This window comes from Microtus oregoni, unplaced genomic scaffold (assembly GCF_018167655.1).
Source record: "Microtus oregoni isolate MIOR12 unplaced genomic scaffold, Mior012 000001F_ref0000356, whole genome shotgun sequence".
Classification (NCBI taxonomy): Eukaryota; Metazoa; Chordata; class Mammalia; order Rodentia; family Cricetidae; genus Microtus; species Microtus oregoni.
In genome coordinates, this window is record NW_024543060.1 from 91,266,543 (window position 1) to 91,292,464 (window position 25,922).

The 25,922-nt window shown below is 48.3% G+C and overlaps 2 protein-coding genes across 3 annotated transcripts in view; both read left to right on the plus strand.

The window, feature by feature from the left end:
- Txnrd1 (thioredoxin reductase 1) overlaps window positions 1–25,922 on the plus strand; it is a 38,272-nt gene that overhangs the window by 7,130 nt on the left and 5,220 nt on the right. The window contains exons 2-14 of one of the 2 annotated variants that reach the window (XM_041666541.1): window positions 8,669–9,018; window positions 10,332–10,454; window positions 11,536–11,608; window positions 13,123–13,242; window positions 14,999–15,141; window positions 15,488–15,603; window positions 17,578–17,803; window positions 20,083–20,175; window positions 20,864–20,940; window positions 21,440–21,596; window positions 21,967–22,074; window positions 23,354–23,449; window positions 25,469–25,603. In XM_041666541.1, the coding sequence (XP_041522475.1) occupies window positions 8,701–9,018; window positions 10,332–10,454; window positions 11,536–11,608; window positions 13,123–13,242; window positions 14,999–15,141; window positions 15,488–15,603; window positions 17,578–17,803; window positions 20,083–20,175; window positions 20,864–20,940; window positions 21,440–21,596; window positions 21,967–22,074; window positions 23,354–23,449; window positions 25,469–25,603 (1,785 nt within the window). In that variant the 5' untranslated portion in view covers window positions 8,669–8,700. The remainder of the gene's footprint in view (window positions 1–8,668; window positions 9,019–10,331; window positions 10,455–11,535; window positions 11,609–13,122; window positions 13,243–14,998; window positions 15,142–15,487; window positions 15,604–17,577; window positions 17,804–20,082; window positions 20,176–20,863; window positions 20,941–21,439; window positions 21,597–21,966; window positions 22,075–23,353; window positions 23,450–25,468; window positions 25,604–25,922) is intronic. The other variant, XM_041666549.1, reaches the window with a different exon arrangement.
- On the plus strand, window positions 1,857–3,054 carry Eid3 (EP300 interacting inhibitor of differentiation 3). Its single transcript, XM_041666560.1, has one exon. It carries the CDS (start codon window positions 1,922–1,924, stop codon window positions 2,996–2,998), a length of 1,077 nt encoding a protein of 358 aa, XP_041522494.1. The 5' UTR covers window positions 1,857–1,921; the 3' UTR covers window positions 2,999–3,054.

Here is a 25,922-nt window from a genome sequence, read left to right on the forward strand (position 1 = left end):
GGGTTCAGGTCCTACAGAGAAGGTGTGGAGTCTGACACCTGAGAAATAGTCCCATAAGCGCAATTTCCATTCTCGAGAGGGCGTGACATTGTTTGTATGTGTCGTTTCCTCATCGCAGGCTGTTCCCCCAAAGGGACGGTCCTCACATCTTACCCTTCTGCTGCCACCAGTGTGTACTCCCCTGTGTGGCAGGGGGGATCTAGCCAGTCTAACTTCACAATGGAGGGCAGACCAGATCTCACCACTCTTCCCGTAAGCCCCTAATCGTGGGCACTATTCCATACTTACTAACTGCACTCTTACCTAAGTGGCCTTAGGCTCTGGGTCTGGACCCATTGCTTCTCCTGATGTGTTTTCTTCTCTGGGACCTGATGTGCCCAGTTAGTAAATCTTTAACTTCCCTATTCCTGGTGTAATTCCAAAGAATTATTTTGTTTAAAGAGACTGCCGTTGTATATATTCTCTTCTTTCATCAACATGCACCCGAATTTCCCAAAAGAAAGGGCACAAGGACCCATTAAAAATGAAGGCGCAGTGATGGAGAGTTTGGTCCGCACTGTTGAAGTGCGGGAACTTTGTCTAGCGGCAGTCCACCCGCCACACACATGTGCCAGGACAGGCTGGAGGACAGTGTAGGAGCTGGAGTTCCCGGCAGTGGTCGTGAGTGACCCCACGTGGGTGCTGGGAGGGCTCTCAAACCCCGAAACATCCCTCCAGCACCAAGGAAGTATATTTTGTATATGCAGTGATTTTTCTAGCCCATCTTCCTGTCTTTTTTTGAGACAAGGTCTCACAGGCTGATTGAACTCCTAGGGCTAGAAGTTAGTGCTTATTCCTTGGGAAGCACAGGATTCGAGTCCTCTTCTGACCTACTCAGGCATCAGGAATGTCTGTGGTGCACATACATGTAGCAAAATGCTCATACATTCATACATACAAAATAGCACTTTTTTCTAATTTAAGGAAAAGTTTGTCCTTTGGTTTTTCAAGACAGGATTTCCCTGTATAGCCCTGGCTATTCTAGCACTTACCCTGTGGTTAAGGTGTTCAGGGTGGTCCTGAACCCAGAGAGCTGGCTGCCTTTGCCACGGGGGAGGGGGTGCTAGATTAAAGGTTTGCGTCACCGCATCCAACCTGAGTGTTTCTGAGTTGCTCCTGGGTAGAAGAAATTATTGAACTTTGGAATAATTTAGTATAGCTATAGATGTTATTTTCCTCTTCATTGCAAAGAATCTTGCTTGTCTTCCCTGTCTCCCTGCCCCCTCCCCAAGGTTTAGGTAAACCAAAAAAAGGGGGGGCTAACAGTTGCTTATCCCCGGACTTTGGACTGATCCAGTGGACTGTCCCCAGTCAAGCTTTCTGTGGTGTTAGGTGGGCAAGAGCCTGTGGTCTTTAGGAACACAGTGCCCCTTAGGTTGTTACACCGCTGTCCTGATAACCGGAGCCACTTTAACTGCCCGATGGGTCTCCAGAGATCTGGTGTGTGGGTTTTCCGAAGCAGGTAATTCACCCAGTGGATGACAACCCGGATGCGGTTTAAAATCTTCGCAGATTGCCATCTTCTAGGATTCAGGTTAACCACCTCACAGAGTATAAAAATCTTTCTTTGGCCTTTGGCAGGCTTCCAGGTAATCAGCGCCTTTCCATAATCCCGCCCACTGCCCTTCCACCCTTGAGTGGAGCCGCCTGTGAGCTCGCTTTTGTGTGACACAAAAGCCCTCACCCAATGGTGCGCGAATTAGCGTAGCTTAAAAAGAAGGCCGGGGTTGAGGCCTGAGCAGGGGGTGTGGTCACGGGGTGGGCTGGGGGCGGGGCCGCATGCGCACCGGCTGCCTTTCCAACGATCTTCAGTTGCCATTGCCGCAGTGGTCACCGTTGGTAGCCCTCGGAGGGAAAGCTATTAACCTGCGTGGTCACCAACATGTCTAAAGGAGACGGTTCCCTGATTGGAGGCAGAGAGAAAGGAGAGGAGCAGGTCGAAAGCCTGGCTTGGCGGCACCTGGTGAAGCAGGGGGAGGAGGAGGTGCTGAAGAAGGAGGAGGAGGAGGAGGGCCAGGACTTGAGCGTGCACCCGGACCTCCTGGAGCTGGCGGTGGACCGAGAGAAGTGCCGCAGCATCCGCAGGCAGTACCGGCAGCTCATCTACAGCGTGCAGCAGAACCGCGAGGACATCGTGAACACAGCCAGTGACTCGCTGACCGAGGCCCTGGAGGAAGCCAACGTGCTCTTCGATGGCGTGAGCAGAACCAGAGAGGCGGCCCTCGACGCCCAGTTCCTGGTTCTGGCTTCTGATCTGGGTAAAGAGAAAGCAAAGCAGTTAAACTTAGACATGAGCTTTTTTAATCAAGTCGCCTTCTGTGACTTGCTGCTGGTCTTTGTGGGCCTGAACTGGGTGGAGGACCAGCCAGAGGAGTTGAGCGACTGCGACGACTGCATAGCGCTCTCCTTCTGGGGGATGGTGCAGAAGGAGGCGGCGTCCTGGATGCTGCGGGCTGAAACATTCCACTTCGTTTATGGCTCATTTAAGGCAGAACGTTCCACACGAAAGCCCCGGCTTGAACATCACAAGAGAGCTTTCAAAATGGAAGGGAATGGAGATATGCCTACGAAGTTGAGGAAGCTGGACGTGCATGCCAACCAGGAGACGACAGAAAAGGAAGTAGAAAGAATCTTGGGGTTGCTGCAAACCTACTTTCAAAAGTACCCCGATACTCCCGTGTCCTACTTCGAGTTTGTGATCGACCCGAACTCGTTCTCCCGCACTGTGGAGAACATCTTCTACGTGTCTTTTATCATCCGGGATGGCTTCGCGAGAATCCGGCTTGACCAAGACAGGCTGCCCATCCTGGAGCCCACTAACGTCAGCCAGGGGGAGGAAGAAAGTGACTACTGCTCTTTCGGCAGGAAACAAGGAGTTATATCTTTGAGTTTACAGGACTGGAAAAATATTGTCTCCACTTTTGAAATTTCAGAGGCCATGATCAAAAACCCATATTAAAAGATTTTTGTTTGTGGTGCTGACTCCATCTTGTGTTGACGCCCTCAGAATAGAACCTGAACAGAAGCATGTGCCCTAGTAAACTATTTTCAAGAACAAGTCAATTGCCTACTGTGCAGTGTATTTTTCTTGATAAGGTTGTAATCTTATGGGAAGTTTTTCATATCCACACGATACTTTTAGTAAGCTCTTGAGTTTCTTGGAAGGTATTTATTAGCCGACGTGCTAAAAACAAAAACTGGGTCTCATACTGAACTGCTTTCTCTGTCCTGGTGAACCCAGGGTCCTGTAAGGGGGACTGGAAGGGGCTTTTTATCAAGCGGGGAAAGGGTAAGAAAAAAGGACCAGAAAAAAAATCAGTGTGAGTCAGTAGTTGGGCAGTGTTGAGACTAAAAAACATACGTGATGTGCTTCCTTTCAGGAAGTAGATCGCTATATTCCAGTTTCTTTTCTGAATGACCTTAATAAGAAAATGGGGGGGGTGCTCGTGTTCGCGCGCGTGCGCATGTGTGTGGTGTGTGTGTGTGTGTGTGTGTGTGCATATGCGCATTCATGCAAAGGCATGCGTGCTGTTAGACTCAAGCAACCAAGGCATTCTGGGAGTTTTGTTTTTGTTGTTTTGAGGCAGGGTCTCACTTTGTTGATCTGCCTGTCCTGGCGCTCACAGAGATCAACCTGCACCTGCCTCCCAGCTGCTGACATTACCCGGTGTGCACCTCCTCCTCGCTCTCTCTTCGAGAAGGCATTCTGGGTAAGGCAACAAGGTCGAATGTGTGGGACTGGCAAGTCTGGAGAGGACGTGCAGATTCGTAGAAAACCTTTCTGCTTGAGTGCTCAGCTGGGCAGGAATCGTAGCCGCTGTTCCAGTCTTCTCAGAGGTAGACGATGTTTTCATCACACCCCGTGGCTTTATCTTTGGCTAATCGCCCCACTCTGATTTCTACACAGTGTCCTTCAGAATCAGCGCAGGTTCAACACGTAACAACTTGGGGTACACGTCCCAATTAACCTTGATTAAAAAGTGGAGGGGATGATGGGAAGGTGGCTCAATGTTAGAAGCACCAACTGCTCTTCCGGAGGTCATTAGTTTAATTCCCGCAACCACGTGGTGCTCACAGTCCCGTGTAATGGGACCCGTGTTCTCTGGCGATCTCTCTCATGCAGGCACTACCGTACAAGTAGAGCGCTCATACACATAAATATTAAAAAACATCTGAAGAGGTTTGCTCTGTATCTGGGCCTGTATAGCAAGACTTGTGAATTCTTCATCTACCCCTAGGGCTTGTGCCACAAACACCCGGTTTCTTGTGGGCCTAAGTTGGATGGAGCCAGGTGCTGATTTGAGGAGTACTGCTGGCAATATAACCTTTTGCTTCTGGAAGATGCCATCAGAGGAAGCAGGACTCTAGATATTGCACGATTTTTCTTTCTTTCTTTGGTGCTTTGCAGTTTTAAGACTGTAAATTACGGGCCAGGTGGTGGTGGCGCACGGCTTTAATCACAACACTTGGGAGGCAGAGGCAGGTGGATCTTTGGGAGTTCAAAGCCAGCCTGTTCTACAGAGTGAGTTCCAGAACAGGCTCCAAAGCTACTCAGAGAAACCTTGCCTTGAAGAATGTAAATCCCAGGACAACTTGAGGATGTAGTTCACTGGTCGAATGCTTTCTTAGCATGAGTGCTGCCTTAGCTTCTGTCCTCAGCACCAACGGTGTCTGTGTGTGTCTGTATTGTTTGGTGGTCAGGGTAGAAAATCGGGGTTATTAAGATAGTTTCAGAAGAGGCAGCAGACATGGCCTGAGCTATTTCTTACCTTTTTATGAATGTAAGTTTCCGATGGTGGAAGATTTTGCCACTGGTGTGGTTAGTGCTATTTTTGTTATGCTTAATAGTAACGGTAAAATTTCCTCCTGGTTCTAAGGTAGTACAGAGGAAGGAGATGTAAAGTCTAAATGATACCAAGCTTGAGAGGAGGGATGGGATCTTGGTGTGGAGAAAGTTCTTTCCATCACACCGGTAAAGTAGAGAGAACTGAGGAGAAAACCCCTTGGGAATGAAAAGAGACCGCTTCCTGTAACAGCTGTCTCCCCCCTTTTCGGACCTGAAGTGCTCACCCTTCCAGCACTGGCCACCCTTCAAGGTGAAGGGCAGTGTCGTTTGGTCTTGCTGGTCCTGGGGCCTCTCAGCCAGAGCCCCGGGGTTTCAGGCTGTCCTCTGTGGGAAGAGAAGACGCTGCTGGGTTACAAGATGTGACTCAGTTCCTTAGCCAGCCGATGGCTTTGTTGAATGCCTTTGCCTGGCTGTGTTCTGACATGCAAAGACGGCTTAAAAACACTCTAGAAAATAAAGAGGCTTGGGGAGAGCTTACTTTTCTGGTCAGCGGGTGGGGTGGTGTTTCTACACAGGTGAGCTTGGCCTCTGGCCTGTGCTTTCGCTAGTTGTGATGCTGCAGTTCGTTGCATTATTTCGGATTAAACCAGGGACCTTAGAAAGAGCATTGAGCAATAGGAGATGAATTCAGTTACAGAAATGAACCGAATCGCAAATCTGCTTGTCGAGGTTCATTAGAAGGGGCCCACTCTAAGGAGAGAGTGTGTGGGTTTTGTTTTATAGTTCGTGCCTGTGGGGCACGTACACAACAGGGTTAAATTAGAAAAATGTATGGGATTAAATATAGTTACTAGGTATGATGCATTGGGAAAAGTAAGAGATGAAAGAAAGATGTATTTTGAGTGGTGTGTGTGTGCGTGTGTGTGCACATGCTTGTAATGTTTGTATGTGTGAAGTCAGAGAACCTCTTCTTATTTTCTATTTATTTATTTTGATTTTTTGAGGCAGGGTCTCACTCTGTAGACCAAGCAGACCTCAGACTCACAGAGCTCCACCTGCCCCGCCTCCCGAGTGCTGAGATTAAAGACGTGCACCACCACGAAAGGACAGCTTTTGAAAGTGGTTTCTTTTCATGTGTGTGATTTGGGGATTGAACTCGGGCATTGTGAGGTTTGTCCAGCAAGCACTTTTACTGACTGCTCCACTGGGCAAGTTTCCCCGATATTTTTTTTTAAAAAAAAACATTTTAAGTAATTATTTAATTTATTTGATGCGCATAGTCATTTGGAGGTCAGAGGACAGCTTTTGGGAGCTGGTTCTCTTTCTGTTATGTGGGTGCCAGGGATTAAACTTAGGTTGAGCTTGGTGGCAGGTGACTGTCTGTTGATTGACCTCACCAGCTTGGGCAGGTTTAATGCCGTAGCCTGTCATACCTTAAGTGACATCTGGCTTGGATTTGATGGGATTTAATGTGCACAAAGCACGCTCAGCACAGTGTCTGTCTCACTGTGGACACTCGGCATATTGCACAGCGCCGCCTGTTTCTGTGTTGACATTCACTTTGGGTCTCATACTTTTGAACTTCTTTACCTTTGCTCTGGGGACTCCCTTGCTAGGACTGTCATGTGTACACTGCTCACTGACTCAGCAGCTGGCAGGTGCCCACAGTGCCAGGCGCGGCTCGGGTTGCTGGAGAAGAGCGGCAGAGCGTGACTGGCAGCGTCCTGGGATGCCGGTTTCTTTCTGCTGAAGTGACACATCGCCAAATACCCGGTAGCCCTAGACAGTACGACCGTAACTACCACAGCAGTCTCGGCAGCTGGGTGTCCAAAGCGGGTTTGCCTGGACTAAAATCAAGACATTGGCAGTCTGGTTCCTATCTTGGAGCTGTGCTCATTGATCACATTTTGAGCGGGACACCGTTTAGCTGGAGCTGATGAAAGCCAGTTTAATTTTAAGTAGGGTTAAAATGAAAGTGTAGTGTTCAGCCCCAGGTCTCCTGAATGCTCCGGTTGCTCCCGTCTCTCCCGTTACACCTTACAGCGTCAGGCTCCTTCGCACACTTTAAAATAAAGCTGGTTGATATCGTTTGATTTAAAACTTGAACCGTAAAATCCATTAGATAGAGAATTTTGGTAAAGGACACTTTAAACTGCTTTAGATGGGGTTTCTATTGCTGTGAAGAGACACCATGACTAGCAACTCTTATAAAGGAAAACATTTAATCAGAGCTGGCTTACAGCTCAGAGGTTCAGTCCATTATCGTCATGGCAGGAAGCATGGCACAGCAGACAAACATGGTGCTGGAGAAGGAGCCGGAAGCCCTATGTCCGGATTGGCAGGTGGCAGGAGGAGAATGCCACCCTGGGCCTGGCTGGAGCTGTGGAAACCTCAAAGCCAGCCCCCAGTGACACAGTTCCTTCAGCGAGGCCACGCGTCTTAGTCATGCCATCCCTGTGAGTCCATGGGGGCCGTCACAGACCTGGAGGAGGGAGTGTGTGGCCTTTCAGGGTGCATTATATCAGGGTATTCTAGCCTGGTCTGCTTAGGTGTAGGCAAAAGGTCGGGGTGTGTACCCGTCTGCCCTCAGAACAGGCAGTTAAAAATGAATTTCAGATGATGATAGTTATTTTTTAAGTTGAATATTTATTTATGGGGTTTCATTGAGGTCACTGAAGTTCAAGATTTCTAAGATAGTCTTTTCTCAAAGAACAAATGCTTAACCTAGTTGTGACGTCAGCCCACAACTGTGATTCTGTTACCAGAGTGGTTTAGAGACAGGCACATTCGTGGCCAACTTTAAAGTTTCCCATTGGAGGTCTTTGGCTTCCAGTTTGTTCAGTCTACTTTAGGATAGATCTGCCTGTGCTTGCTGACATCGGTCTCTTATGTATAAATGAGTTCAGGCTTTGCGTGATAGCAGGCGGAGCTCGGTAAGTTCGAGGTCAGCCTGGTCTACAGAACGAGTTCCAGGACAGCCAGGGCTGTCACACAGGGAAATCCTGTCTCAAAAAAACCGAAGCGGGGAAAAAAGAGAAGAGTTCAGATGCTGTGCATTCCTATCCCATTTAGAATACTGGGGTGTGTGGATGGGCTGTGCCCCACTCCATGGAAACAAGCGTCCATTCACGGTTAGACCAGTATCTTCAGTTTGGACTCATGTTCCGGGGGGTGGGAGGGGATATTTGTCCGTTGAGTTAAAATTGGAATGTTGATCTGGACATTTAAGTTTTCTTTATTCCCTGTGCTTTGAAATCATGAGCTCTTCTGAGCGCTGACCTCGGTCCCAGCATCATCGTCTCTTGGTGCTGGGTTCTGTGCGTGCTCTAGTGCCTTTCTCACTGAACACTCGTCCCAGAAGAGGATTTATTTTGGAGCCTGTCTTTTGTTCACCAGTTGAACAAAAGTGCACACAAGAGCTACCAGTAACTATTACTTTGTTTTTGTTTTTTTTTTTGTGTGTGGTATCTGTCTGCTTGCATGTCTGGTGTCTGTCGAGTTACAGACAGGTGTGAGCTGCCATATGGGTGCTGGGAATTGAACCTAGGTCCTCTGGAAGAGCAGCCAGTGTTTTTAACCGCAGAACCGTAACGCCCCTCCATTTAAGATTTGGAAGTGTCTGAGTGTGTGAAAGCTGGTGCCTGGGAAGCAGACTCATTAGGAACAGGACACTGTTCATGCTTCAGCCCACATGGTTGTTTGTTAAGAATATCTGTTTGTTTTGTTTACTCTTTAAAGCCAACCGATGCTGCTTTTGGTGTCCCCGAGGAAGGCGTCACGCTGCTTATCTGACCCTATTTGATCTGAGGGGCTGTTTTACGAGCTTCTTTTCCCCCCCCACAGTGCTCTGCTTTGACGGAGAAGCCCTGGCCATCATGCCAGCTGATGAATGCTGGTGGTGCTGCCCAGCTTGTTGGGGGAGACCTCGAGCTAGCCCCTATGTGCGGACTGTCTGGGTGGCACAGGCTTGCCCCAACTGTTGCTGGTTTCCGGGTTTCCTCCCTCCAGCCCCCCAGCCACTGCGTGCGCCCCATGTGCTATGGAGGGGTACTCGTGGGGCTGTGCGTCCTCCTATACGTTCCTCCACGGCACCCCCCTTCACATCTCAGATGCCTGGTTCTGCTGACCCCCATCCCTGCCCTCCACCCTCTACACCTGATGGTAGGCAGGAGAAAAACACGCAGTCTGGGCTGGTAAGTCTGGGGCTTTTTAGTTACTAAGGGTAAAACTGGATTAAGAAATATTTTTATTATACTTTCTGACTTTTTAGTTATTAGCCTCATTAGCCCAGGGTTTTACTCTGAGGTACTAGTGAATGTATTGCTAAAACAGTGCAGACTGTATTAGAAGAAAAGGTATTTAAAATGCTGCCTTTGTACCCTGTTTTAAAGTCTGATGCATGCCAGCACTGAAACAAAACTGACCGGAACGCCAGACATGCAGGTAAAGCAACTTCAGACCCTGCCTGTGTAAAACGTCCTGCAGCGCTGGGTGGAAGAATGCGCCCATAAGACTGAGGGCTGGAGGCTGAGCTGCGGCAGCGCACGCCTTTAATCCCCACACTTAGGAGGCAGCAGCAGATCTCTACCCTGAGTGTCAGGAGACCCAGAGCTGCGTAGGGAAGCATTGTCTCAGAAAACAAAGTCCCCCAGCCTGTCAGACACCCTGTAGAGAGAGACGCTTTGAACTTCCATGTAGAAAAGTACCGGTTGGTGATTTTTCTTAGATTTTAGATTTTTGTGTCTCAACCACACTGCTGTGGTAAAGTCTCGGCTAACTTTACAATCGTTAAAGTTTTGTGTTCACAATTTACCAGACTCTCTTCTTAGCCTGAGACCGTAGCCCACTGATTGTGTTCTTGCGAGAAAGTAAAGGTGACTGCTAGACCACACTGCTGGCCCCAGTGAGAACGTGCTGGGTGTTCCTGTCTGATAGTCTCACGCTGGGCGATGGGGGAATTTCATCAGAAGTTTGTTTCTGTCCTCGTTTTCCCCAAAGTGAGCGAAACCCAATTTAAGTCCTAGTTTAAAAACTCTAGGAAGGGCTGGTGAGCAGGCTCAGCAGGTAAAGGTGCTGCCACGGAGCTGATGAACAGACTCCGATTTCCACAGCCGTGCTGCGGCAGGTCCCCCCACACAAATCAATAAAATACATATAACCAGGTAAGAAAAATAAATCTCGGGGCTATCAGTATGAAAATATCACAGTGAAAACCATCGTGCATAAATCATACATGCTTGTAGAACACTGAATTCTGGAGGTGAGTGTTCATCTGACTTCATTTAGGTGTTAGTCCGTTTAGATGGGCTGTCTGTATGTGGTAGCCGGCAGAGGGGAGGGCGCTGATGCCCGCAGGAAGGCTGGATGTTTCCAGGTGTAGCTGCAGTAGTTGACATTTTCTCTTTGAAAAATGACCTTTACTTTTCTTTAAAGAAAGATTTCCAAAGCTTTTTGGACATGGCTGCTTCTCAGTTAAATTCTTCTCGTTTCTGTTGTTTTCCTGCAGACCTGTCAAAAAGGCCAACTTGAGAAGCTGCCAACCATGAACGACTCTGAAGATCCCCCTGCGTCCTACGACTTCGACCTCATCATCATCGGAGGAGGCTCGGGAGGCCTGGCCGCAGCTAAGGCAAGGCCCTCTGTGCTATGGCGTCTGGGTGACGGTCGGGGTCCGGTGCTCCCACCATGGTCAATAGTGGTCCATCTTCTCTGGATTTGCTCTGTGTAGGCTGTGTCTCCCATTAACTTAGGCAAGACGTATAGAGGGACCGCTTTGTAAGTCACTTTCCAGGCTGAAGTGTTGGGTCTTCAGGTAAACAGTCAGAGCCCCGAGTTAAGGCACACTTTGTTTCATTCTGAATTTCCTTGCTTTTTTTTTCAAGGATAGTAAAGGTGTGTGGGAATGGTTTGAAGTTATATACATTGTTTTTTTAAAAAACATTTGATTTCTCTGTAATTAATCTTCACCAAACAGTGTTTTTAAACTTAATTAGAACGGATTTGCCTCTGTTGTGTTTGGGGCGATTTGAGAACAGTCAGTCAGCCCAGGACCCGCCTGGGAAAAAGATCTGCTGATAGGAAAGTTGCTTAAGACACCCGTGTGACAGCCCTCAGGGCTGTCATCTTCCAGTAGGAACTCTGAAAGACGAAGGTGGTCACACCCTCTAAGGTGCTGCCGTGGACAGCCAGTGAGGGTGCCGGTGGTGTGTCTGAAGGAGCGCAGCCTCAGTCCTTGCTCTCCAGTAAACTCTGCGAGTCGTTGACCAAGAAACCATGCTTGCTCTGTGGGGGAAAAATAGTCTCTACAAGACAGTTTCAGAAAAACAAACAAAAGCCCCCTCCCTCCATTACTCTGGCTTAGATAGAAGTGGGTGAAACATGATTTTATTTTTAGGGTGCAGGGTGAGGCAGACACCTTGGGCTCGCAGTTAACCTGCCTTATCAGGTGTTTGCCGCTTGTTTGGAGGTGGAAGAATAGAGCTATTTAGATCTGTGCTGTGTCTGTTAACGTTTGGAGGAGTCACGCAGGAGCTGGCCAAGCCCCGCGCGCGGTTTCTAACAGTTGCCCAGCTGTGGTCTGTGTGATCTTTGGCACAGTCAGCGGTGTGTAAGATTCCCACACGTCAGTCTGATGGGTCGTGTTTAGAGCATAATAAACCCGCCCCATTTCCCTTCTGTCGTTAACTCGAGTTCATCCTTTTCTTCCCCAGGAGGCGGCCAAATTTGACAAGAAGGTGCTGGTCTTGGATTTTGTCACACCGACTCCTCTCGGAACTCGATGGGGTGAGCTTCGGAGACACCGTACATGTGATTGCTAGAAGCATGTCCTGTCCCCTGGCGGGAATGTGTTCACTCCTAAAACCCGGCGCTTCCACGAGGACTGAGTGAGGGACCCAGCTAAATGCTACAGATTTATGTTCAGCAGGAACCCTGACCACAAGCCGGCTAAAGGGGTAGACGAGACGCGATCCATTACACAGTGGACTTGGGAGCTTTTTAAGTGTCCTCCCCTAAATCCACCTCCTGCGTTCAGATACCCGAGTAAGACGGCTGTGGCTGTTCTGCGTCCTGGTGAATCACATACTGGCTGCTCATTCGTGGACAGCTGTCACTTTTTGTCAGGCAGGAGCATGGGGGCGCAGAGGCGAACTCGCTGTAGAAGCGGTTCTTGTCCCTGTGGACTTGAACTTCAGTGGGAAACAAAAGTGAGCCCTTTAGTGTTGGCGGTGAGCCAAGCTAAAAGAGGGGGCTCCTGGGTGGAGGGGAGCGCAGTGAGCTGTGGGTGAGTGAGGCAGGGGCTCTAAAGAAGAATCTCTGTCAGAGAAGTGGGTAGGTGCTCTAAAAGCTGAGGCAGAACTGGAGGCAGTGTTTGCTAGCCTTCTCAGAGTGGATTCATAGGTCCCACGGCAGCTAAGAGTCCTTTGTGGGTGCAGCAGGGTAGTCGGAGCTAGACATGACAAAAAGTAAAAGTGGAAAGAAAGGCGGGTCCAACTGTACGGAACTTTCTAGGCCAGGTTGGGGACTTTGGACTGTGAAGGCAGATAGCGGCTCCTTCGAGAAGTGGTTAGTGCATTTATGGAGGTTGCTCAGGTCTGCGTTAGCAGTGACAAGTGGTAGATAGGGGCCTCTCAATCTATTCACGCATCCGTTCAGTAAATGATTAGTGTTGAACACACGGCACTGACCCGTGGAGTTTGGTCATCGCGGCGACACTGTGGTGGCGTTCTCAGAGGACATCCTGTGAACCGTGAGCTCCAGAGCCACCCCCTCCCTGCCTGCGTGCCGTTCTGATAGAAAAGGGTGATCCCAGTGTTCTTGAAGCTTCAGGGCGACTGTTTAGGAGAGAGGAGTTCTAATGTCATTCTTTGAAATTGGTGAAAACTCCAGGGTATTTCCTCAAACATTCACGTAGACACCAAATTTTATACATGCTTCAGACCTGCACCAGGCCGTGTGTAAGAGCCTCTTCTTGGTGTCTGTGTGTAGGTTCAGTAGCAAGTATAGCGCTGTGCACCTAGTAAGATCTCAAGGTTTGTGCGGCTCTCGACCATTTGGATCTGGAAGTTAGAGAATTGTGGAAATCTGTCTGCTTTGTTTCAGGATGACTGCTGTGCTCTGTCCATGGACTCTGTACATGGCCCTGACACGTGATGGGGCTTGGGAGCAAACTTGCAGTGTTGACCACTCTAAGCATTAATAATAATGATAGTCACGTCTCACTAGATCCTAATAGCTTTGGCTTCTCTGAAGGCGCTGAAGCGGGCTGTGAACTGACTTCACGCTCCCTGTTGTTGCAGGTCTCGGGGGAACATGCGTGAACGTGGGCTGCATCCCGAAGAAGCTGATGCACCAGGCAGCTCTGCTGGGGCAGGCCCTGAAGGACTCTCGCAACTATGGATGGAAAGTCGAGGACACAGGTGTGGGAGACAAGACGGGCTTTTGTGTTGTGGTCTTGCAGCATGCCATCGAAATGTCCAGAACTTCGTTCTGAGATGGGTTCTGCTAGTAGCCCGTGTTGGCCTGGGTTAGCCCGGGGCTGTATGCTATACAGTTTCAGAGGCCCCTCTTGAGCTCTGAGCTTGGGGCGCTGTGACTGGCTCTCGCAGCTGTGGAGAGAACTTAGTTGTACTGAGTTCATTGCGTTTTGGGCGTTCAGCTATGTCCTTACCTACATCATGTGACTTCCCTGGGTTTGAGGCTTGCCCCTGTCACTCGCTAGCATGTGACAAGCCCAGTATCTACTAGATTTACTTAAAATGCCGTGGTGAAAAACAAACACAAACAAAACAGTAACAAACAAGAAAAAAGGTAAATTCAACCCACAGAGGTACAAAGGTTGATAAAACATTGTTAGTTTCTATAGTTAGATGGTCGGCACTGGGGGTAAGGTTTGTTCTGTCCTCTTCCCTCCTGGTGGACAGTGGGTTCTGTTGTTGTGAACAGAGGCCAGGCAGCCAGGCCTTCAGCTCCCTACAGCACTCCCGCCCCCCAAGTATCTGGTTCTAACCTTGTATGCTGTGTGGATTGTGTGTCTGCAGTTTGTTCTCTGTAAAAGCCACAGCCCAGCTGTTGTTCATCTTTCCAATGGAAGAAGCAGACCGTTAGGTCTCATAGGCCTGGCTTCACCACGCGCTCGGTGGCCAGGCTGATTGACTAGTGTGATGTAGACATTCTTCCTTTTCATGAGAGAGGCCTTTTTTTAAAAATAATTGTTTCTTCTTAAAACACAGCCTCCCTAAGTATTGTCTTCTCTCTGTCTCCTGAATGTCCTCTGTGTGCCCAGTTTCCCTGAAGTCATTAACCAACGACCAAGGTTGATTTTGCTGGCGGTGGTTGGAGTTTTTTGAGATCAGGTTTCCCTGGGTAGCCCTGGCTGTCTGGAGACTCACTCTGTAGACCATACTAGCCTCAAACACACAGATCTGCCTGCCTCTGTCTGTTTCCTGAGTGCTGGTGTTAGAGGCATACTCTGTAGCCCAGGCTGGCCTGGGACGCACTGGGTAGCTCAGCTGCCCTCGTAAGTGCCGGTACAGGTGCTTGAAGAAAACAGGGCACAGACAAAAATTGAAACATGAAGACGTATTGCATGTCTTGACTTAAAGGATTAAGTATGGAATAGAAACGTTTATTTTTTCCAGGTGGGGATTTGGGCACTGGGATTTCAAGTTCTCTGAACAAGGAATCAGCAAACTGGCAGATAAAGCAAATGTTCGAGATGTTGGGGGCCTTCACATAGTTTCTGTGGCCATCACTGAGCTCTGTTTTCATATTGTGGAGACAGCTTGAGATGACATGTAAATGAATTTGGCTGTATTTCAGTAAAACACCATTGACCAAAATCAGGACCGGCCCGTGGTGCCTCAGCGTGCCCACAGGAGCCTGTGTGTCTCCAGTGTAGTAACCCCACACCTGCCTACGGCAGAGTCTTGGAGTTTGTTTCAGGTGCAGTCCTAAGCCTTAATGGCACCGTATTCCCCACCAGTCAGGGTTTATATCCAAAGTAAACTATCTCTTCACACCTCGATGAAAAAGAAAAGAATCCGTCTTGTGGTTTTGGATCCTGAACGTGGGAAAGTGGCTTTTGTGCTCCCGGAGAACTTGTTCTTCTGCGTTGAAACTGCCTGGCCCTAGGTGAGTTCCTGGGAAACTCAATGTCCCTCTCTTCCTCCGCAGTCAAGCACGACTGGGAGAAGATGACCGAGTCGGTGCAGAACCACATTGGCTCGCTGAACTGGGGCTACCGGGTAGCTCTCCGGGAGAAGAAGGTCGTCTATGAGAACGCTTACGGGAAATTCATTGGTCCGCATAGGATTAAGGTGATTGTAAAGCTACATTCTGTATTCTTCCCCGGTTCTTTCAAAACAGTTTTCATTGGTGTTAGCAGGAAAAAAAATCTTCCAATATGTTTTTTAAATAAATCAAAGTGTCCAAGTCAAGGCCACCGAGATCCAGATTGTCCCGTCCAGTTACTTTGCTGTCACAGTTCAGGGCCCTTCTGTGGGGTTGGTGGAGCGCCGAGGTCCTGGTCCAGATTTCCTGGATTTACTGCTCAGCAGTCAGTGTCGCTTGTCATTAAGAGGACGGAGGGGACAAGGTGCCCTTATGAACTGTGAGGTTCTAAGGGACAGTCCTGTCCTGGAACTGACATGGTTTCCTTTGCAGGCAACAAACAACAAAGGAAAAGAAAAGGTGTATTCAGCCGAGCGGTTTCTCATCGCCACTGGTGAAAGGCCGCGCTACCTGGGCATCCCCGGAGACAAGGAATACTGCATCAGCAGGTGGGAGAGCAGGCTCACGGGCTGCCCTGTTTGTCCAGTGCTTGGACAGGAAAGAATCCTTTGCCTCGTTTTGGCCTTGGAGATTGGGAGAAACAGGACTGACAACGTCCTAAAAGTTAGACGCTGCAGGCGTTGGTCCTCCTGACCTGCAGTTAGCCTGTTCCTCTGGCCACATAAGTAGATAGATACACACTTTTCTTGTCAATTGAAATTAATGTGTATGTAGTTGAAAACCAGGTGGGCATTCAGGAACATTTTGTAAAATTAGTGTGGTCATGTATGTAGGTTTATTTTTTGCAAAGCAAGGATCATGTCCTTGTTAGCACTAGGAAAGTATGAACTGAAAGGATCGGGCCCCGAGCTGCTGCTGTCTGCAGTACCACAGTGACTAACGGGGCCTGTAGGGAGCAAGCCCCACAGTTCTGAAGGCTGGGAAAGTAATCCTGAGGCGCTGGCAGTGACTCCCGACTGAATTCCTAGTTCATAGATGGTACCTTCCTGTCGTGTCCCTGTGTGGCGAAGAAGGTGATGACCTCTCTGTGGGCTTCTTTATAGGCTCCAACCCATTCATGGGAGCTGAACCTTTACACCTAACCATCTACTAAAAACCCCTTAGCAGCTGGTCGGTGGCACACACCTTTAATCCCAGCACTCAGGAGGCAGAGGCAGGTGGATCTTTATGAGTTCGAGACCAGCCTGGTCTACAAGAGCTAGTTCCAGGACAGGCACCAATGCTACAGAGAAACCCTGTCTTAGAATACCAAAAAAATAAAATAAAATAAAAACCCCTTAACACCGGCACACTTGGATAAATTTAGCAGGAGTTTTAGTGTTTGGGCGCACAAAAGCTCAGACCCTGTCAGGTTCCACTCCTATTTTTTATTTTCTTAGAATTAGGGATTCTCTGTGTTTTCTGGGCCCACCTTGAATTCCTGGGCTCCAGCAGTCTTCCTGCCTCAGCATCCTGAGAAGCTGAGACTACAAAAATGTGCCAGCGTGGCCGACAGCTAAGCATTTTGGTAGTGATGGGCTGGAGATTGGTAAAGGGAGGGTGTAGCCCAGGGAAGCCTCAGACTCAGTACATAGCTGAGGGCCACCCTGACTCCATGATCCTCCTGCTTCTGTCTCCCAGGTGCTGGGATTATAACTGTGCACTCCCTTACCCAGCTGTCTTCATATGTCATTTTGGCTTTTTTTTTTTTTTGTCCTTTTTCCTGTCCTTGTTTGCTTTTTGAGACAGGGTCTTTCTATACAGACCAGTTTGGCCTCAAACTCAAGAGATCCTCCTGTCTCTGTCTCCTAAGGGCTGGGATTAAAAGCGTGCACTATCACGCCTGGTTTAAGATTTTTTTTAAAACCTCATATTTTTTTTTTTATCTTTCTCCCCCCCCCCACCCTCATCTGTTTTTTTCAAGACAAGATCTCACTGTGTAGCCCTGGCTGCCCTGAAACTCAGTCTGTAGACCAGGCTAGCCTCGAATGCACAGAGATCCACCTGCTTCTGCCTCTTGAGTATTTCGATTTTATGATCTCTTATCTGTTGTGCACTACAAAATTTTTGAGTTAAAATTTTATAACTTTTAATTTTGGAAAAATTAGATTTTCGAAGTTTTCTTCCTGCTCTTCCCTTCCATTCTTGATGCTGGGTGTTCCTGGTAAGAAGTAAAGCCCACCCAGGAATGAAACGGAGTGGTAGATCAGTGGTGTGGGTAATGTTTCCAGTCGGTGCAAAATGGCGGTGGGGTCTCATACCAGAGGTTACACTACTGACTGTATTTAGCCACTGCCATACATGAAAGCCGGCTGGGTATTTCCCCCAAGGAATAATAGGTAAGACCTTTTAGAATTTTCTCACATTATATGTATAGTGTCTTACCAGAAGTTCTAATTCTTGGGGAAGTGGAAAACACTTGTATTATCATCCATATCTGAACATTTTCCTCTTTCCTCTCCTTTCTCCCCTTACCTTTTCAGTGACGATCTCTTCTCCCTGCCTTACTGCCCGGGGAAGACCCTAGTGGTCGGAGCGTCCTATGTTGCTCTGGAATGTGCAGGGTTTCTCGCTGGTATCGGCTTAGATGTCACCGTGATGGTGCGGTCCATTCTCCTTCGAGGGTTTGACCAGGACATGGCCAACAAAATTGGAGAGCACATGGAAGAACATGGCATCAAGTTCATAAGACAGTTCGTTCCGATTAAAGTAAGTCTTATATTCCTGGGAAGAGGCAGGCGGGATTGGTGGTAGACGAAGACCTTTGAATGCTATAAACCACTAGGAATGCTGTGTTAGTGCACGAGTGTGTGCTTGACTGCCGCCTCAATACCATTGTTCTTTACACACCAGTGACCCTGTCTTTGTTTCTTTTCCATTTATTGCATTTGCTTATGTTGCTCACCCTGGTCTGCCGTACTTGGTACTGTCTGTGCATGCACACGACTGCATACTAGGCACTGTTTACACCCCCAGAGCTCTGCGTGCGCACACCTGCACACTAGACACTGTTACATCACTAGGGCTCTGCGTGCACACACCCGCACACTAGACACTGTTACATCACTAGGGCTCTGTGTGCACACACCCGCACACTAGACTGTTACATCACTAGGGCTCTGTATGCACACACCCGCACACTAGACACTGTTACATCACTAGGGCTCTGTGTGCACACACCCGCACACTAGACTGTTACATCACTAGGGCTCTGCGTGCACACACCCGCACACTAGACACTGTTACATCACTAGGGCTCTGTATGCACACACCCGCACACTAGACTGTTACATCACTGGAGCTGTGCGTGCACACACCCGCACACTAGACACTGTTACATCACTGGAGCTGTGCGTGCACACACCCGCACACTAGACACTGTTACATCACTGGAGCTGTGCGTGCACACACCTGCACACTAGACACTGTTACATCACTAGGGCTCTGCGTGCACACACCCGCACACTAGACACTGCTACATCACTAGGGCTCTGCGTGCACACACCTCATCATGCCTGTGTCTGTTTCCATTACCACACAGGAGTGGTAAAATTGGGCTGTGTCGTAGCTCAGCAGTAAAGAACAGAAGGCTCAGTCTGGGTTCCGTCTGCTAACACGCTACAAGGGCAAGCCCATCACTTAGCACCTCACACTAGCAGCCCCTCTGGTGCCAGTGAAAGGGGTTTGGTTTTGGTAAAGTTTAGGGTTGTTTTTCCCTCAGTGAATTGACTTTGTTTGACTAAATCTCTTAGTGTTGGCGAGATGGCATTTGGAGAGCAGACTCACTTGTCAGATACTCAGTCAGTTTGTTCTCGTATGGCTTAGGGAGAATTACTTAACCTCTCCGAGATTAGTTTCTTCTGGAAATTAGGATAATGGCAGCGTCTCTGTATTTCCCGTGAGGGTGGTGCTAGCTAATGTGTCTGAGGAGCTAGAGCACAGTGTGGCATAGACAGAGCTCAAGGCTCCTGTGCAGTCTACCGTGAGAGAGAGCTTTGGGTGACCTTTTCACAGGGGTCACCTAAGACCACTGGAAAACAGATATTTGCATTACAGTTCATAACAGTAGCAAAATTACTGCTAAGGTTTAGCAACAAAAATAATTTTATGGTAGGGGTCACAACATGAGGAACTGTATTAAAGGGTCTCAGCATCAGGAAGGTGGAGACCCACCAGTCCAGCTGACTTTAGGGAACAGGTGTGGCACTTACATTTGCATTAAGGCTGTGATTAGGAGACAGTTGTGTTGTACTGCTGGGAAGGGTTTGCTCTTCTTGCATTAAGGCTGAGATTAGGAGACAGTTGTGTTGTACTGCTGGGAAGGATTTGCTCTTCCGCAATGTAGCATCTTCCTGAATAGTGTCCAAGAGGCTTCTTTAGAGAGCCGGTGGACTGTCCAGTGGCGTCTGATGCCCTGAGCCTGTCAGTGGGTTGCCGTGAACGTCTGTGTATAGTAGGCTGGGGATGTTCGTGCTCCTGCTGATGAAGAAGCCTGTATCTCCTTCCCTGTGTCCATAGCAACTGCGGCACGTCTGCTTCCACACATTTCCACTGTGTCAGTTAAATCCTAACTCACACTTCACTGTTGTCAGAGAAAGCCGAGTGAGCAGCGGTAGTCAGAAGGGATGCCCTCAGACTGTGAGGCAGTGGTCCTCAGAGTGACGATGAACCTGGAGACAGCAGTAGGTGGTGGCAGCCTTCCCAGGGATCGCACTGTGCCTTCTCTGTTTCCTCTTTCCCACGCTGTCCTCCATTTCTCTGTTTAAGAATTACCTGAGAAAAAGCCTGTCAAGTAAACACTGCTCTGTTAGCGTGAAAGCAGGAGGTAAATAAAAGATGCTCATCCCGATGTTGCTATGCGAGGGGGATCCATGTAAAGGCCCTCGCGGGGCTGAGTTCTGTTTCACCGGACGGAGCAGGTAGAAAAGGAGGAAATAGTTTTTCCCCTTGTTGGTGTCTCTAAGAGCAAAACTTGATTCCTTTTATAGGTTGAACAAATTGAAGCAGGGACTCCAGGCCGACTCAGGGTAACTGCTAAGTCCACGACCAGTGAAGAGACCATTGAAGACGAATTTAACACAGTAAGGCTTGGGCCCAGGTCTGGCTGCGTCCTTGGGGTGTCTGTTGTGTACTTCAAATGACTCTCCTCTTTCTTTCTTTTCTTTTTTTTTTTTTTGTCGAGACAGGGTTTTCCTGTAGCTTTGGAGCCTGTCCTGGAACTAGCTCTGTAGACCAGGCTGGCCCTGAACTCACAGAGATCTGCCTGCCTCTGCCTCCCAAGTGCTGGGATTAAAGGTGTGCGCCACCACTGCCCGGCTGACTCTCCTCTTTCTAAAACGCCCCCATCTTTGCCCATTCTAAGACACCTCAATGATTCTGATAGTAGGATCTATTTCAGCACAAGGATGGCGCCAACTGTCCCTTCTATAACTCAGCATGCTGCATGTCAGGTGGCCACAGACAGCAGAAGTTGTTCATGAGTAGACTTCCTGTCCATGGTCTTCCCTTTTTGTCTCCCCTGACTGTCACTTAGGAAATAATTGAGCCATGGCCTGTGCTCTTCGTTTTGAATGAGTCTTAATTAAGGCAGTGAGTTCCTTTCTTTTAAGGCCTGCCAGGGACATTTGCTGTGTCTGTTCAAAAGACTTCTAAAAACAAAAGGTTTTAGTTTACTTACACTCTTGAATTTTATTGATGAAATGTGTTTCCTGGGTCTGGGGGTCAATGGTTTAAGCTGCAGTCTTTGATAATAGTTTATTATTTTTTCAGGTGTTGCTGGCAGTAGGAAGAGATTCTTGTACGAGAACCATTGGCTTAGAGACGGTGGGCGTGAAGATCAATGAGAAGTAAGGAAGCGAGCGTGGCGCGGTTGCTCCTTGCTCCGCTCTGCCTTGCTTTATCCAGTTAACTTCTAGCTTTGAGAGCTCTTCTTGCCGTACCCAGCAGTGTACGGTACCTCAGTCTTGAGCACCATGGTAAAGGGTGTTTGGTTTTGCTTTTAAAAATGTTTTCCATAGCCGGGCGGTGGTGGCGCACACCTTTAATCCCAGCACTCGGGAGGCAGAGGCAGGTGGATCTCTGTGAGTTCTAGGCCAGTCTGGTCTACAAGAGCTAGTGCCAGGACAGGCTCCAAAGCTACAGAGAAACCCTGTCTTGAAAAACAAAAAAAAACAAAACAAAACAAAAAAATGTTTTCCATATTTGATTTTTAAAGCAGTTGGCAGGATCTTCACTGAGCACTCTGATTCCTGTGCACGGGTTTATTTTTAGTAACTAGAGCCGTGTTCTTCTACGGAGAAGAGGACATGGTTTTACTTGACTAATCGTGGCTACTGATGGTTGCAGGACTGGAAAGATACCTGTCACAGATGAAGAGCAGACCAATGTGCCTTACATCTATGCTATTGGTGACATTCTGGAGGGGAAGCTGGAGCTGACACCGGTGGCCATCCAGGCGGGGAGGCTGCTGGCTCAGAGGCTGTATGGGGGCTCCACTGTCAAGGTGAGTTTTGTGCCGTCACCCATCCAGACAACGTTCTTAATTCAATCACTGCTTGGCCAATCACTTAAGCATATTGCTAGCTTGCTCTTTCATCTAGTATTAACCCATTTCCATTATTTTATATTTTACCATGAGGCTCGTGGCCTACTGGCAAGGTTCCAGCTGGCAGCTTGCTTCCCCTACATGGCATCTCCCTGACTCCGCCTTCTTTCTCCCAATATTCAATTTAGTTTTCCCTGCCTGGCTCTGTTCTGCCCTGCTCTAGGCCCAAAGCAGTTTCCTTATTCATTAACCAATAAAAGCAGCACATATACAGAAGGACCCCCCCCCACATCATCTCATGTCTCCATTTTTTCTCCATTTGAAACAGTGTGACTATGAAAACGTCCCAACAACTGTCTTTACTCCTCTGGAGTACGGCTGCTGTGGCCTGCCTGAAGAGAAAGCTATCGAGAAATTCGGGGAAGAAAACATTGAAGTGAGTTTTCCTTCCCTTTTTCTCATGTTACTTGCTTCAAACATTCAACGTGGTTTCAAATGTACCGAAAACTACAATTATAAATAGATCAGTGAGCATGTTTATTAATTTTTTACTTTAATTTTTAAAGATTTATTTTTTTGTCCTGTGTGTGGGTATTCGGCCTGCTTGTGTCTCTGCACCACATATGTGCCCTTGGAGGCCGGAAGGCATCAGATCCCTTGGAACGAGAGTTACAGGGGGTTATGAGCTGCCAGGTAGAGGCTGGGATTTGAACCCTGGTCCTCTGGAGGACCACCAGTGCCACTTGTACTGCTGGGCATCTGTGAACATGCCTAGAACCGTCTGTCCATTTCTGATTATTATTTGAGGATAGGTTGCCTATCAAAAAAAGTTTTAGCTCTAAATAATGTAAGAATGTTTCTGTGCAAGCATCAGAGCGAGTTCAAACCGCAGCCCTCACATAAACCCCACAGGAAGAATGCTGGTCACCAGCCTCCCCAAACAGCCGTGTGCTCCAGGGTCAAGAGAACAGGGCAGAGAGGAGAGGATTCCTGGTGGCTTCCTTCTCTGGCTTCCTCCTGGGCACACAGACCTGTCCAAACGTTTATTTACAGTTGAGCCTCCTCCAGTGGTTCACCCTTCTGACGCTGGGACCCTGTTTTACAGTTCCTCATGGGGTGGTGATCCCCAGCCATAAAATTATTTTCATTGCTACTTCATAACGTTGCTAGTGTTATGAGTTGAAACACAAATATCTGTTTTCCAAGGTCGTAGGTCACCCCTGTGAAAGGGTCATTCGACCTTCAAAGGGTTCAGGACCCACAGGTTGAGAACCATTAACAAGGTGGTCACTTCGTATTCTTCCCTTTTTTTCCTTTTCTTTCTTTTTTTGGGGGCGGAGGACATTAATACTTAGAACTCCCTTTGTAGGCCAGTCTGGCCTTGAACTCGCAGAGATCCACCTGCTTCTGCTTCCCAAGCTCTGAGATTAAAGGTGTGTGCCACCCCACCTGGCTTGCATCATTCTATAAGACAGTAATCACATGACTTCTTCATTTTCTTGGTCTTTTTGTCATATTACTTAAGGTTGACAAGTCATGTTCAAATAAGCAAGATTAGTCAAAGGGGCTTTGACAACAGAATTTCAAGTTATTTGTTTAACAGAGTTAAGTTGTGTTGTTTAACAGAGCGCTAATTACTGAAGCTGCTCCACACCCAGGGTTTGACAGCAGCCCACTGAAGGTAACGCGTCCAAACTGTCCTTGTGTCTTCCCAGGTTTACCACAGTTTCTTTTGGCCGTTGGAGTGGACGGTTCCTTCCCGAGACAACAACAAGTGCTATGCAAAGATAATCTGTAATCTTAAAGACAACGTAAGTGCAGTGGTGACCTGTGACCTTAGAGATGACCTGTGACCTTAGAGACGGCGTCAGTGCCGTGCAGTGGTGACCTGTGACCTTAGAGATGACCTATGACCTTAGAGACGGCGTCAGTGCCGTGCGGTGGTGACCTGTGACCTTAGAGATGACCTGTGACCTTAGAGACGGTGACAGTGTGGTGCAGTGGTGACCTGTGACCTTGGAGACAGTGTAATTGCAGTGATGATATCGTGGTGATGTTTAGCTTTTGACACTGCTCAGTTTTGACGAGGAGATGTGTCATTTGTGGCCAGGGTCTTGGCCCTCCTGTCCACTCATTCTTCCCTGTCCGTGGGCAGTCAGAGCACACTGGAGTGAGGGAAGTCAAGGACATTTGGAGCTTTTCTGTATTGAGTGAAGAGCATGAAATACTCCACTACCTCAAAAAGTGACACCCCCACCCCCCCAAAAAAAACCCAAACCCAGGCATGCCACTCCTCGGACCCTCAGCCACCTGAGTTCCAGACTGAGATTCAGACACATTTGTTCCTACAGAGGTGACTGAGCCGTAGGGCAGGTTCCTCCATCTCCCCTGGTTATTCCAGACCCGTGTTTTCCAAACTTTCTGCCTGTCACCACACAGTAAGAGTTACACTTTATATGATATTTCAGAACACATACTCTCTTTAAATACTACATCAGAAACTGGATGTCTATCTTAAACATCCCTTCGGAAAAACGTGAATAAAACCAGACCCCGTGCTCCACACCGGGGAACTTGTTTAGATGATTGAAACGTCACCTTAGGGTTTGCCTGTAACGAAGACACATACTCTGTTTGAAAACTACTGTTGTAGATGAGACAGTTACAGAATTTTTTTTCAGAACCCAGAGTTTCAGGGCATTGCCTTGGATGCAAAAGTCAATTAGCAAATGAACACTCTGGAGTGACCCCTATTGAACTTATGCCGTGGATTTAAGGGATAGTTTTGTCGTTTTCTCTATCTCTTGGACATAAGTTCTGCTCAAGCGTGAGGTGTCTTTGTGTCACCTGACTTCTCAGTGACTGGGTGGCCCTGGCTTTGATTGGCACTTAGTGTTCTACATGTGAACTGTTCAGAATTTACACACAGGCCAGTGAGCACCAGCGTCCCGTGGTGTAAGAGATCAGCACCACGCCCGCCGTGTACCGCAGGTCCATTTCCTGAGCATGCACCCATGCACCTCAGGGTCTGTGTTAATGCGTGCTGATTGGTTAGCACACCAGTGGCTAGTGATGACTCCTGCCCCTTCTGCCCATTCCATGGATGAGGAAACCGAGTCCAGTCATTTCCGTCGCGAATGGCAGGGCTCTTAGGTTCCAGCCTGTGTAGCAGGCTTGCCAGTGGGCCTCACTCCCTGCTGGCATACTTTCACTAGATTCCTTCACGCCCTGTCTGGAACAGGAGTCTCTCATGACTGTTGAGTGTTTGCTTGTGTGTCTCTGCACATATATAAACTTTACACAATGTTTTGCGATTTAATTAGGAGTCACCCTCAGGAAATGGAGCCTGGTCCTTTTACTTTCGATGTTGTTTTTTTGAAACAACAGGAGATGTAGCTCCGTGGTAGAATGCTTGTTTAGCATGCTAACAGCTCTGGGTTGGTTCATCTGTCACCGCACAGACAAAAGCCTGATTGTATTGTCATGTTTCCTGCATAAGGATATACAAACCTGGTATGTTTTAAATGTCTTTAAGACTACAGCACATGCGTGTTCCTTAGCCACACCCCAAGCCTCTAGTTGTGTAGACCATATTAGCAGGACTGGCAGCAGAGGGACCTTTGCCTGTTTCTTTTGTTTGTTTTGTTTTGTTTTTTTTGAGACAGGGTTTCTCTGTGGTTTTGGAGCCTGTCCTAGAACTAGCTCTTGTAAACCAGGCTGGCCTTGAACTCACAGAGATCTGCCTGCCTCTGCCTCCCGAGTGCTGGGATTAAAGGCTGTGGGAGAGAAGAGAGACCAGCCTAACCGTGTCGCTTTATTCTCTATCTTAGGAACGTGTCGTGGGCTTTCACGTGCTGGGTCCGAACGCGGGGGAAGTGACGCAGGGCTTCGCAGCTGCACTCAAATGTGGGATGACCAAGCAGCAGCTGGACAGCACTATCGGAATCCATCCCGTCTGTGCGGAGGTGAGTCACGCACGCTCCCAGCTCCGGAAAAATGCCCATGTTTGTCACTCAGAGCGGCAGACCTCGGCTCGCTGGTGTTCTTCCGCTCCTTCATCTGCTTCTGTACCTGACCGTGTGGCCGTGATTGATACAGAAGGCTCACCTGCTAGACTGGGGTTCCCCTTCTTTCGTATTTACAGCTGCTAGTATAGATCAGAGACTGCAGATAAAAAGTTGTTGAGGATACTTAGAGAAGCGACCCTAGATCTTTTGTTTACCATTGGTCATGGTGGCACACCCCTTAATTACAGTATGTGAAGACTCAGAGACAGATCTGTGT

Coding starts and splice junctions, on each gene's coding strand:
- Eid3 (XM_041666560.1), top strand. CDS start 1,922: ATGTCTAAAGGAGACGGTTCCCTGATTGGAGGCAGAGAGAAAGGAGAG.